General features: G+C 39.2%; 1 protein-coding gene across 1 annotated transcript in view; it reads left to right on the top strand.

Moving 5' to 3' along the window:
• Positions 1–12,902, top strand: part of LOC107688108 (casein kinase I-like) — a 42,451-nt gene that overhangs the window by 13,287 nt on the left and 16,262 nt on the right. Inside the window, exons 2-3 of the mRNA XM_016485675.1 lie at positions 5,694–5,804; positions 12,174–12,322. Of these exons, the coding sequence (XP_016341161.1) occupies positions 5,694–5,804; positions 12,174–12,322 (260 nt within the window). The remainder of the gene's footprint in view (positions 1–5,693; positions 5,805–12,173; positions 12,323–12,902) is intronic.

The raw sequence follows: 12,902 nt of genomic DNA, 5'->3' as shown, positions 1-12,902 counted from the left end.
CACACACACACACACCTTGCTACGTGTACTGCGTTAGGCTAACCGAGACTTGTCATTTGCACTTATATATTGTTGCTCTTTTGTTAGTTTTGACTGCTTTTACTGTCCTCATTTGTAAGTCGCTTTGGAAAAAAGTGTCTGCTAAATGTAAATGTAAATTAAATTCATTTTTAATGTTTGCGTTCACTGTAGCAGGAATTTGTCAGTGTTTGCCTGTATCAATCTTTAATCAGATGGACTTTGATTAAATTATCAAAATGATTAAATGATCAAATTAATTGCTTTTTTGGGGGAGCTAAAAGGATCCGAAATGTCTGGCCCTATATATAGCAGGACAATTTAAGTACAATATAGGTGGCATAAAAAAACTGTTTAACTGTTGCTATCAAAACATTTTTCGTTGTGTGTCATAATTTTTTTAATGTTTTGTTTATGTTCTATAGGCTTTTTCTTTCTTTCTTTTTTTTGCGCAAATACTTAAATTCTTGTAATTAAATGTGACCATTTCAGTTGAGAACACTTAAGAGGGAAAAGTTCACTCAAAAAGAAAACTTTTTTTCTTAATTTATTTACCATGCCGTTCTAATCATCATCATTTTTCACCTGTTGAGCAGATGTCTCAAAGTCCACCCAACACAATTCCGACAGTGTTTTAACAGCAGTTCATAAGAACAAGGTAAAGCTGTAAACATTGGGGACAAAAAAGCTACAGACCAGCACACTCTTAAAAATAAAGGTGCCTCATGATGCCATAAAAGAACCTTTTTTTGTCTAAATGGTTCCATAAAGAACCTTTAACATCTGAAGAACCTTTCTGTTTCACAAAAGGTTCTTTGTGGTGAAAAAAGGTTCTTCAGATACACCGAACACAATTAGTCAGTGTTTCAACATCTACAACACAGATGTTAATGTTAAGTTCTTATTGCACTGACATTCAAGATCTTCTCTGCATTGAGCTTCTATATTTCTCTAATATTTTGAATGAATAACGCAGCAACTGCACGTCTCGTGGGCTAGACTAACAAAACATTAAAATGCAACAGTGTCACTTACTTACATCATCATCACCGCATCTCGTGCACCACTGATGACGCTCCCTGACGCACATCTAACATTGGATTGTACTATTTTTGCATGCAAATGTTTTTTAAATTCGACTAATATTCATTCTTTACTCTCAATCTCCTCATCACAGGCAGGCACAACACTCATGTTCGTGTTTGTGTGTGCTGTCTGCGTCACTCATAGCACGTGTCTATATCGAACAGTTTTTATATCGTTACCGAAGAAGGTGTACCGTCGATTAATATCGATACCGTTTTATCGCCCAGGCCTATGTGTAACTTCATTAAGCTGGTTGTTTTGGGCAGCTCATGCATTAGCAGCTTTGGCCAGTTCATTTTATTTTCAGGAGCAGTGTTGAAGAGCACTATAGTATTGACAGTTATTGATTGTTATACCACTCTGTCACGTGGCAGTACCCGCAGGGTTGGTTTAAGGTTTCAGGGACTGTGGGAAAACCACTACAGCTGTGATTGAAAAGGGTCACGATCACCAGAGTCGTATTGTGTGGCCCCATCTAAGCAGTTGGCTTGTTTAGCTTGCTTGCCTTTTTCCACGAGCCATGACAGGTGATGGCTTTGTAGAGTTTGTCCTGTGAAGCTGGTATTACTTGTGGCTCTTAAAGTGGAAATAGATCATGGTAATTCAGGAAGAGCAGTGGCTGGAAATATATACATGATATGTGTATGGATGAGTTTCAACAGGAGAGTGCCGGATCCAGTATGGTCCTGGCATAGAACTTGTTTAACATGTAAAAATAAACAGCTTGCCAAAATTTAAACCGTATTTAATAAATGAGTTCTTGAGAAATGTCCTGGCACAGGCACTGACAGGATCTGATGTGTGCAGTATTTGCACTACTTGCACTGTGTTTTTGCACTTGAAAAGTTGTAATTTCTGCCTGTACTCTTGTTTCTTGTATCATGTGATATGCTTGCTGTAAAGTAATTTCTTGGTACCAAAATGTATTAACGGTTAGCTGCTGTGACATTGCAATTATTCCTACCATTCTGATAAATGTTGCTCTGCTGCAATAAATGTATATATTAGGTTGTATGATTTATGTGATCATTATATGTGTTACCTTATTAACTATATGATTCATGTCACTTTGTCTATTGTGGAGGAGCATTTAACAGCGAGACTGGGCATCAAACAAGTTGTAACTCTCCTCACCACACTTTTATTTAGCTGATCCCAGTTTGGGGGATGCCAGTCCCCCATAATGGCTTTATGGCTATTGAATTATTTCTGCAATAGGTGATCTGGCCTTTTGTTTACAAGGTGGAGTATGCAGTTTCTGCGAAAATAATCAAACTACAAAAATAGTCAAACAACCTTTTCAAATGCCCTTTTGCACATCACTCCTCCCCCTAACATCACAAACACAGCTCTTATGGGTCTATAAAAGTGAAGGCATATCTCAACAAGTAAAAGTAGGCTTCTTTCAATAAAAAGTCCAACATATTAGGAATAATTTTAACTTGAAGTTTAGCTTACCTGTCGAGAAGAAACTCTGCAAGGTTGTCGAACTGATTGAAACCAAGACATTCATCAAATTCCTGCATCTTGTAAAACACTGCCAGTGTTTACTCTTGTTTTACCCCGTTTTCTGGCTCTGTGTATGTTTTTGTATTAGAGGTCTTCTTGGGTCCTAAAATCTGTACCCGACCCGAATTGACCCGAATCACTTCTTGCCCGAACCTGACGTGCATAAATTATTTTTTCAAAAAGAAAAACCCGACCCGAGACAGACCCGATGAAATTAGACCCGAGTCCGACCCGACCCGACTGCATTTATTTTCAAACCCGACTGGACCCGAACATAAACGGCATTGACGTGTGCACAGCCTGCAGCCATGCAGCCAGTCAGGAAAATCCCGGCGTCCTGCTGACTGATTTGGCCGCTTCTCCATTACTTTAATTTATTTAACATGTATTTAATTTGGTTATTACTTTATATTATTGCCTGCCTGATGGATACAAGTTATTTCTGAGTTCGGCTTTCAGTTGTGACCAGTGGATTTGAAAAATAAACGTGATAGTTTGATAAAAATTTAATCGATAGCTTTTCATAGCTAATCTAACATAATTCATGGCTTCGCTAGTGTTGTCTGCAACCTAATCTCCGGCGAAAGGCTTCTGCACTCAAAAAAAGAAAAGCCCTGCATGAATACGCAGTGTAATGAAGCAAGTGAATTTTCCTGATGGATCTCATATCTATAAGATGGATTTCTGTTGGCGAGGTTACAAACGTATGCTCCTTTTATATGTGCGTTCCTCACTTAACGCGAACGTGCAAGTATACACATTCGGGATAGTTTAAAAGAATTCGGGTCTTGTCTGGTCCATTTGGAAAAAAAAAGCACATTTATTTTAAATTACCCGAGACCCAAGGCCGCTAATACCAAACCCGACCCGTGTCCGAGGCACTCTAGAAATTTTGGACCCAAACCCGCTCGGGTCTCGAGTCGGACCTTGGGTTTTCGGATCCAAGTGGACCCGTGAAGACCTCTATTTTGTATCTCTCACGTTAGGTGGCATTCTAAAAACACAATGCTCAAGTTAAAAAGTTCAACTTGTCTCATAACTTTGTGTTTTTTCCCATTCCACTGCCCGTCTTGTTTTTCAATGTAAAAACGCATTCTCTGTGAATAGCTGCTTAGGACTAGCAATACGTTCTACATTACAATCCTTGATAGAGCACACACGAGCAGTTAATCGGTTGCTCCGTCATGCGGTTGGATCATTTTTTTTCTCTTAACAGTTATCGTTGGCATATTGTCAACATGTCTAATCGTAACTTTTGCTAATTTTTATTCAAAACCACTATTACTTGATTTAAAAAAAATAGTCTAGTCATATGCATTATATTCGAATGTGTGTAAATGTTACTTTTCATTTTGAAATGTGCAGCTCATATTCAATTAAATTGCAGCCTGTGCAATTTGATAATTGCCCCATATTGTGATTTCAGTTGTATTTCAATTAGTTTTTCATAGGGCTGCACGATTAATCGAATGCGATTGTCATGCGCATTTTGATAGTAATGCCGGTTCTGTAATCAGCAGGAAATCATCATCACGTGCTTTCAGATGGAGCAGAATTTACTACACATAGCCGTAGTTCACTGACAAGTTACGCAAAAAAATCGCAGATGATTTTATTGCGCGATTCTGAAATCGAAGAAATCGTTCGCGATAATGGCAGCTGTTTGCATAGCTTCTCAGTGAACTACGGCTCTGTGAAGTAAATGCTTCTCCATCTGAAAGCATGTGAAAATACCACATTTAATAACATATTTTTACTCCAAACTCACTTCATAACGTCAGTCGAGTGTTTGAAATAAATCCTTCTGTGAGATGATGTGGCTTCTTACACAGAATAAGGCACGCAACATATTTCATAGTATTTAAGCAGTGATAAAGGCATTGCATTATAAATATACTTTATTTTAATGAAAATTATAATAATAAGAACTCAGATAAACCATATATTGCCGTAGTCGTGTGTTTATTAGTCACGTTGAATCAATGAAAGCAGTTGAATCTTCTGTTTATTCAGCTGCAACGATAGGCATTTCCTGGGTTTCTTCTGCAAGGCGTATTTGGAGTTTCAGCGTGAGAGCGCCCTCTGGCCTTCGAATGGAGATTTACTGCTGATCACAGAACCGTGCTTCACTGAAAGATACGCATGACAATCGCAGCTTCTGTCGAATTGCGATCTCGATTCCATTTCGATTTATCATGCAGCCCTAGTTTTTCACCTGTTTTATTATACAACATAGTACAATTCAAATCAGTCAATTTACCCAGATGATATTTGTTGCTTTATTGTAGACCATCTGCATCTGTATTTCCTGTGGAAATGGTTTCAGATTGATTTCTGGTGTCAGTGGAAAAGGGGCATATGACAGTTTATTACAGAGTAAGAATGGTCCACAGTCTAGAGGCCGGAAGAGCAGTACTGGGTTCAGGTAGCACATCAGTTTCTGGCCTCTGATTAAGAGAGGGAGGAAAGTTCACAGTGTGTGTGTGTTTTTTTTTCATCCTGCCTTTCATGTCACATCCCTCAGGCATAACATACGCATAGCCTAGTCCTTGGGAATGCCACAGTGTTGTTTAATTGGGTGTCTGTTACAGTAGATGACTGTGGATGATTTTCAGCATCCTCTGCTCAGGATGTGGAGTTGAGACAGATGGTGGGCCGGAAAGGAGGTGGTATAGCAGTACGTGTTGATAATTGTGCCCACTCCCTCATGCTGGAAAGCTGCGTGCGTGAGTCAACCTTAGATATGTAGAATTTTTTAATCATAGTGGGCCTGCATATTCATTATTATTATTTTTTTTGTCATATTTAATTGTGTCCCAGTGACTCATAATGCACTGGAAGCTAAAGCGTATTTAGACACTGCAAAGCCTCTCTAGTTGAGTGGATTTAATGTTCTCATGCTCATGTATGCGTATATTATACGTCACCGGTACATGAGCAGATATTTTTTATTAAAGCTCCTTACTTTAAATATATCAGGTAATTTGGTTGTTGCTCCATCCACTATCAGTCTTTCGCTTTTCTCTTTGGCTATGTATTGTGTAACTGACTTCCATCTCCCCTCTTTTCTGATTTTCCAGGCACAGACATCTCAGTGGGGGAAGAAGTAGCCATCAAGCTAGAATGTGTGAAAACGAAGCATCCACAGCTGCACATCGAGAGCAAGATCTACAAGATGATGCAAGGAGGCGGTACGTGTTTCCACACTCCGTCAGCAACTCCTCGTGGTCTCCATCCGGCTTCTCCATTTACACAGACCTATGAGTCACACGTACACACCTCACACTGCTGCCACATACATAAGAGCCTGTATACTTGTTCTTTTGTAGAAAATAAAACTCTTCAAACTAAAATATTTAATATGAACTGTTAGGTGTTAAGTTGATATTTACCTTATTAGTTTTCGTTTTTTTTTTTTTAAATGTAAACAGAATTTTGCTTTGTATTGAAAGGCCGTTTTATAGAGTACCATTTTAATCATATTATGAAATGTTGGAAGCAGAGCTCAACATTAAGCAAAAATGAAAATACATTCTACCATTCAAAAGTTTGAGGTTGGTATTTTGTTAAATATTTTTGAAAGAAGCCTCTTATGCACGCCTAGGCTGCATTTATTGGATCAAAAATACAGTTAAAACCGTAATATTGGGAAATTATTAGAATTTCAAATAACTTTTATATTTTTAAATTATATTTTAAAATGTAAGTTATTCCTCTGCTGGCAAAGCTGAATTTTCAGCAGCCATTACGCCATTCTTGAGTGTCACATAATCCTTCAGAAATCATTCTAATAGGCCGATTTGTTGCTAATTTTTTTCTTATTATTAACCTTGAAAACAGTTGTGCTGCTTAATATTTTTGTGGAAACCATGATGTTTGTTTTTTTTGCCCAGAATTCTTTGATGAATAGAAAGTTGAACTGCATTTATTTGAGAAATGAATCTTTTGCTGAATAAAAGTATTAATTTATTTTATATATAAAAAAAAAAAAAAAATCTTACTGACCCCTAACGTTTGATTGTTCATATAGGAAAAAATTTATTTGTGCTGGGGCCAGTGGAAATTTAAAACGCAAACTACTATATATTCTTCCTGTTGATCCCTGGTTAGTAATATTAGCCTCTAAAAGCCTCTATGAATGATGACCATTTTATGTTGGCTTAATGTAGTTCTTTTGTTGAGTTTTGTTGAGTAAGAGCGTTCTCTGAAGGTAAGGCGTAGTTCACAGGATCTCTATTTCTTAGATGGTGTTACAGAATACTGTAGCAACAGTGGGTGGCAAACCAATCGTGACCAGTTCCCCCTCGCATCATCAGTCAGTGAGTCAACACATCCTTCTCCAATGAGAGTGGCATTATCAGATCTCAAACTACTCACAGCATTCTGTCAGCACCATGAATTGTCTTCTCATTGGCCTTGCATGGATGTAAAGGAAGTAGGCAATTTGTGTCTTCAGCATTGTTTTGCATCATATCGTCCTGTAATCAATCTACAAAATCACATTTTTGTTGAAATTTTGGTTCTGTTGTAATGTATGGTGATGGTTTATGAATATACGAGGTGCCTGAAGGATGCGTCCCCCCACCGGCCCCCGCTGGGTTTGGCCCTGATTGCTTTTATTCTAGATAGATGTATGATAGTCCTGTCGGGGGTATTTTATGTGGCCAGCAGCAAAAGTGTGTCGTCTATGGCATTCGCTTTCAAACATGCTCTAGTCTGTCCGCTCGCTCCCAGCATGACTGAGCATGCATGACGTTTGCTCTGCGGCGGCCAAACTTTGCGATGGTATCCGTGCCACGACAGACTGACATTCTGAGTGAGCCTCCCTCTCAGCGCTTGTGTTCTCTATGATCACATAGACCCCGGGCCAGATGGTGCATGCGGAGGGGAGTGGGTTTGGGGGGAGGTGCCGGCCCTGTGCATTTCATCTCCTAACCAGAGCATGTGAGCGAAGCCGCTCCGCTCCGTTTTCCGCTCTATGGACGTGCGCTCCACTCGGTCGCTCTAACTGCCCAAGCAAGCGCTCCGTTAATATTCCGCTCACTCTCGCCGTAAACCAATTCCCGCTCAGATCCCGCTCCGTTCTGTAAAGAACAAATTTGCGTGCATTATTTTAGATTATAAATTACTGCTGCCTATATCTAGCCTACATTCTGTAGGTCTACCTATTGGTTCGGGTCATTTTTTTTATTTATTTTTTTTATTTTAATAGGCGTAAGTGGTGTAGGCTAAGATCTTCTGTACTCTGTAGTTCTGTATTTAGGCCTATATACAGCTGTGTGTTAGCTTAGGTCTACAGTTGAACTGAGATTATTTAATAACTACGGAGCTCTGAATATAATTCGAATTAACAATTCGTTTCTACGCCGTCAGCAGGTTTTATTATTTTTTTAAGTAATTTATTATTATTTATTAATTTTAAGCAATAATGATTTTAATTATTTTTTTTAATTAATTTATTATTATTTATTAATTTTAAGCAATAATTAATTTAATAAGTAATTACAAAGTATAATAATTCGTTCCACGATTTAGGCCTACTAAAACTAGGGAATGAACGAATTAACGAACGAATGAATTCGTGGCAGCCAAGCCTAAACAAGAGAGCGAATACTTAATTCGTGGCCATAATTTAGACTAAACAAAAAAATTAATTCTTAATTTGTGGCCATAATGTAGTCTTAGCATAAAAGAGGAGCGGAATCTTCAGAAAGGCGCTCTGCGCTCTTAAGGAAATATTACCACTCCGCTCCCCGCTCCGCTCACATGCTCTGCTCCTAACTGGGTCTCTTGCACCACTCGCAGCCTTATTTAGCACAGCATGAACAAGCATACACACTGATGACGTTACATCGAGAAAGGTGTGGGTATATACATGAATTTTGTAGGTAGAAAGGAAACCTAATGTTATTTTTTATGTTATTATTTCTGCATGTTTTAGCACCACAGTTACACTTTTTCAAGTCCATACATGGAGAAGCACAAGGCTTGGCATTTTTCTATTTTAATTCCTATTAATATAGACTGTGTCAGAGCTGTGCTGATGTGAGAATGGAGAGGCGTGCTGGACGGCTCAGGCCAGGAGATATATTTAACCTCCTGAGTTTGCACAGGAATAGCTGACCTGGAGGATGTTTTCTGGAAAGTGCTGAACAGCAAAAGCTCTGTGTTGTTGAAGGCAGTGGCCAGGCTCAGGGTGCACACGACCGTAGACATGACAGCAGCTGCCGAGAGATCTCTGACCTGCCAGAACGCTGCTGAACGCTCTGTCTTCCTTTCCTCGATAATCCTGAAAAAATCTTAAGACATTAGACTTGCCTAGGCTGTTTGTCTAGAAGAGTAGCATTAAAAAAACCTGTCATTATACTGTAAAATATATGCCATTAAATTTACAATGGGGAAAACAGGCAGCTGTGGTTGTCAGGAATTTACTTAAAAAAAAAAAAAAAAATTTGGGGATGGGCATTTTTCAAAAATATTGTATTTGAATATTTGGTCTCTTAAAAAAATATATTTGAATATTCTTGAATTTGTTATATCTCAAGGTTTTTACAGACGTTCCAGAGACACAAATATAATGGTGTGCTAAGCAACGGTTCTTGTAGCGTTTTGTGTTTTCTGTTCTTAAAGCACTCTCCCTCGAGGAAACTTAAAGGAAGCATACGTCTCAAGATCATTTGGCTATCAGATAAGCTCTCTTCTCGGCTCACTCAGTACAGCTGCGCTTACCTGCAGTCGTGAATGCAGTAATGGACAGCTGCTTTTCCTCAGTCGACTGCTGTTTGGATTTCGTGTGATTTCTCATTGTGGTGGTGATATTATGATAACTCAGTTTCACAGATTAATTTGATCAAAGTAATTCCAAACTTCGAGAGGCAGAGGACAACATTCTGTGATCAAATACAGTCAACTTATTAACACGCTCCACAGCGTCACCCAGTGCATTTAATTATAACTGACTTTATTTTGCGTGCTTAAGATTTAGCATGGTTTCCCTGCATTTATGGCCAGCAAAGCAAAACGTAGTAAATTTTGAATAGTGTTTTTATTTTTCGAATAATAATTACATATTGAATATTCGACTATTTGTACACACCCCTAAAAAAATACTGTTATTGTTTCAGGTATTACTGGAGGGTATAATGGTGCCTGTGTATTCTACTTGTAAACATATCATTCATAAATAAATGTAATTTTAAGGTATTTGAAGTACCAAAATCTGCTTTGATATCCACCATGATACGGGCGGTGAAATAGAAAGCCACATGATTAGTTAATTGTAAGTGGCCTGTCTATAAAACATGGCCAGTATTTGTATTCAAACACACAAAGACCAAACACCAATCAGGGTAACACACCACACACTACAAAAATGCAATCAACATTTAAGAGAAAATGTAAACACCCTAATATTCAATTCAATTCAAGTTTATTTGTATAGTGCTTTTTACGATACAAAACGTTGCAAAGCAACTTTACAGAAAATTTAGTAGTAGCTTATAGAGCCCGACCGATATGGGTTTTTTGGGGCCGATGCCGATACCGATACCGATATTAGGGAGAAGAAAAAAAGGCCGATACCAATATATCGGCCGATATTCTTTGTGTATATTATAGTACAGTACCAGTCAAAAGTTTGGACACTTTCCCATTCGTGTGTCCAAACATTTGACTGGTACTATATATAGAATACAGTATATACAGTGGGTACGGAAAGTATTCAGACCCCCTTAAATTTTTCACTCTTTGTTATATTGCAGCCATTTGCTAAAATGCGGATCTCCACCAAATTCGGGGGATCCCTTCAGCTCGAGGAGCCCTCTCGAACGCCACCCTCCGCGCGTCGGTAACCCCCCGGGATCGCTAGATCGGTCGGCGCCGGACCGCGAATTTAACCAGCCGTAACTCCCGAACCCCGGGGGCTAGCCACGCGGGGGTGGTCTCATTCGAAAGAGGGCCTCGAGACGTACACTCGATTCGCGTTCGAGAGGGTTCCTTGAGCTGAAGAGATCCCCCGAATTTGGTGCGGATTCGCCGCGCCGTTACGGAGATATGGCCGTTCAAAGTTTCAGTGGTTTTCCATAGACTTAAGCTTTAAAGCGTTTCATCCAGGTCGCCAGTAGCAAACAATGGAGCGCGCTCTGCTGGACAAACTAAGTAATTACACCATTTCAAGCATTTATCTGCATTATATGTTCTGTAAAAAAAATTTTTATATCGGCGGCATATTCGTCGATACCGATATATCAGCGACAGGCTCATATCGGCCGATAATATCGGCAAAACGATATATCGGTCGGGCTCTAGTAGCTTATCAGTGTTGACTGTCAGTTAATGTACATATGGCAGAAATGTACGGAAAAATCAATTAAATATAAAAAATTAATATACATTACTCAAAAGTAAGGAGAACCAAAACTTTTTAAATAACTTCTGAGAATGTCATTTTTTCACCATAAATTATACAGTATAGTGTTTACCTGCAGAAACCATAAAGTATTGATTAACAGGTTTTACTGTTGCTTTTTACATTATTTTTTGTAAAGTTACATTAAAAATTTGTATTTTTAACATCTCACTTTACATTTTTAACATGTATTTTTCCAGTTACTTACGTAAATTACCCAAATTGATAAGGGTTCATTCCAACCTTATGCATTGATCATTTGAATTTGGTGTCATTTCTGAAAATTAGCTGGTAGCTATAATTGAATCACATGAAAGAGGCTTCTTCAAGTCAAGTCAAGTCAAGTCTGCTTTATTGTCAATTGGAGCAGACCGAGATCCCGCAGCTCTTCGGCGTGCGCAGAGTTTAACTCTAAAAATGTGGTTCTGCCGACATCGAGCAGAAACTCACGACTGTATGCGCGCTTAGAGACAGATAGACGCGACGAATACGTACAAAAACACTGCGACTCACAAGACAAAAAACACGAAAACACCTTTCTGTCGGGAGAGAGAGAAGCCGCAGCGTGTGAACGCGCCGCCATCTTGAGGGTTAGGTCAGTTCTTTGCTTAACCTGGAGGATTATGTGTATTCAACATCCATTGTATCAGTACAAATTCAAATTATATTGTAGTGTTGTGACAGCTGCCTTTTCTGGTTCACGTGTGCTTGAATGGTGAGAGTGGGCAGGAAAATGCCCTTGAAGTGATCTAATTGGGTATCAACTGTCTTTCCCTGACAGCCTATATCTTTTTGCGTATCATCATCATTGCGTATCAAGGTCATTCTATAGATGGTTTATGCTTTATGGCTGATGAGTTAGAGCCCTTTCAGAGGGTGACCAAACAGGGCTGCTGGTTTACTTAAGCTGAATCTCTCCTTAGGTTTTATTACATTGCTGTCCTACTGAAACAAACGGGCTTCCAACCCCCCACCTATTATGTTGTAGGTCACCTTCAGTTTCTGTCTGTCAGACCTTAGTAAAACTTTCCCCTCTATTCAGTATTTTAAACTTTAAATATCCTTTTGGTTGGTAAACATTTCCTTCCGAAACCGCATTCCCTTTTAGAAAAAAAAAAATCTTCTCTACTAATGGTAATTGTTTATTTTACAGTCGGTATCCCAACAATCAAATGGTGTGGAGCAGAGGGAGATTACAATGTGATGGTAATGGAGCTGCTGGGACCCAGTTTGGAGGATCTCTTCAACTTCTGTTCTCGCAAGTTCAGCCTAAAGACTGTTCTTCTGCTGGCTGACCAGATGGTAAGGCTTGTAGACATGATCTCTGTAACCTTTGTCCTCTCCACCCTACCCATCTCTTGTTATAGGACACCCAAAACGGGATAATGACTCCAGGAAGTGGTTTTCTGGTGACATGACAAGCTTTACTGTCATCTTTTCAGCTGTTTTACTTCGACAGCCAGTGTCCTTTTTCACTTTGTGTTTGAATGAGTATTAAGTGCCAAGATGCATTGTGAAAGGAGGCATAATGTGAAAGGACTGCTTGTTCAGCAGTTATCATGCCCTCATTGCTTTATTTGAATTGGTGTGTTAGGTTTGCATGGAGTCTCTCATTCAGTCATTCGACATGCTGAACCTGTCCTCTATTCTGTCCTCAGATCAGCCGTATTGAATACATACACTCCAAGAACTTCATCCACAGAGATGTCAAGCCCGACAACTTCCTTATGGGCCTGGGGAAGAAGGGCAACCTTGTTTACATCATTGACTTTGGCCTGGCCAAAAAGTACAGAGATGCTCGCACCCACCAGCACATCCCTTATCGCGAGAACAAAAACTTGACTGGCACTGCTCGCTACGCTTCCATCAACACCCACTTGGG

The sequence above is a fragment of the Sinocyclocheilus anshuiensis genome, unplaced genomic scaffold, assembly GCF_001515605.1.
Source record: "Sinocyclocheilus anshuiensis isolate Anshui unplaced genomic scaffold, SAMN03320099.WGS_v1.1 scaffold249, whole genome shotgun sequence".
Taxonomy (NCBI): Eukaryota; Metazoa; Chordata; class Actinopteri; order Cypriniformes; family Cyprinidae; genus Sinocyclocheilus; species Sinocyclocheilus anshuiensis.
Note: the sequence above shows the minus strand (reverse complement) of the source record. Positions and strands in the feature narration are given on the sequence as shown.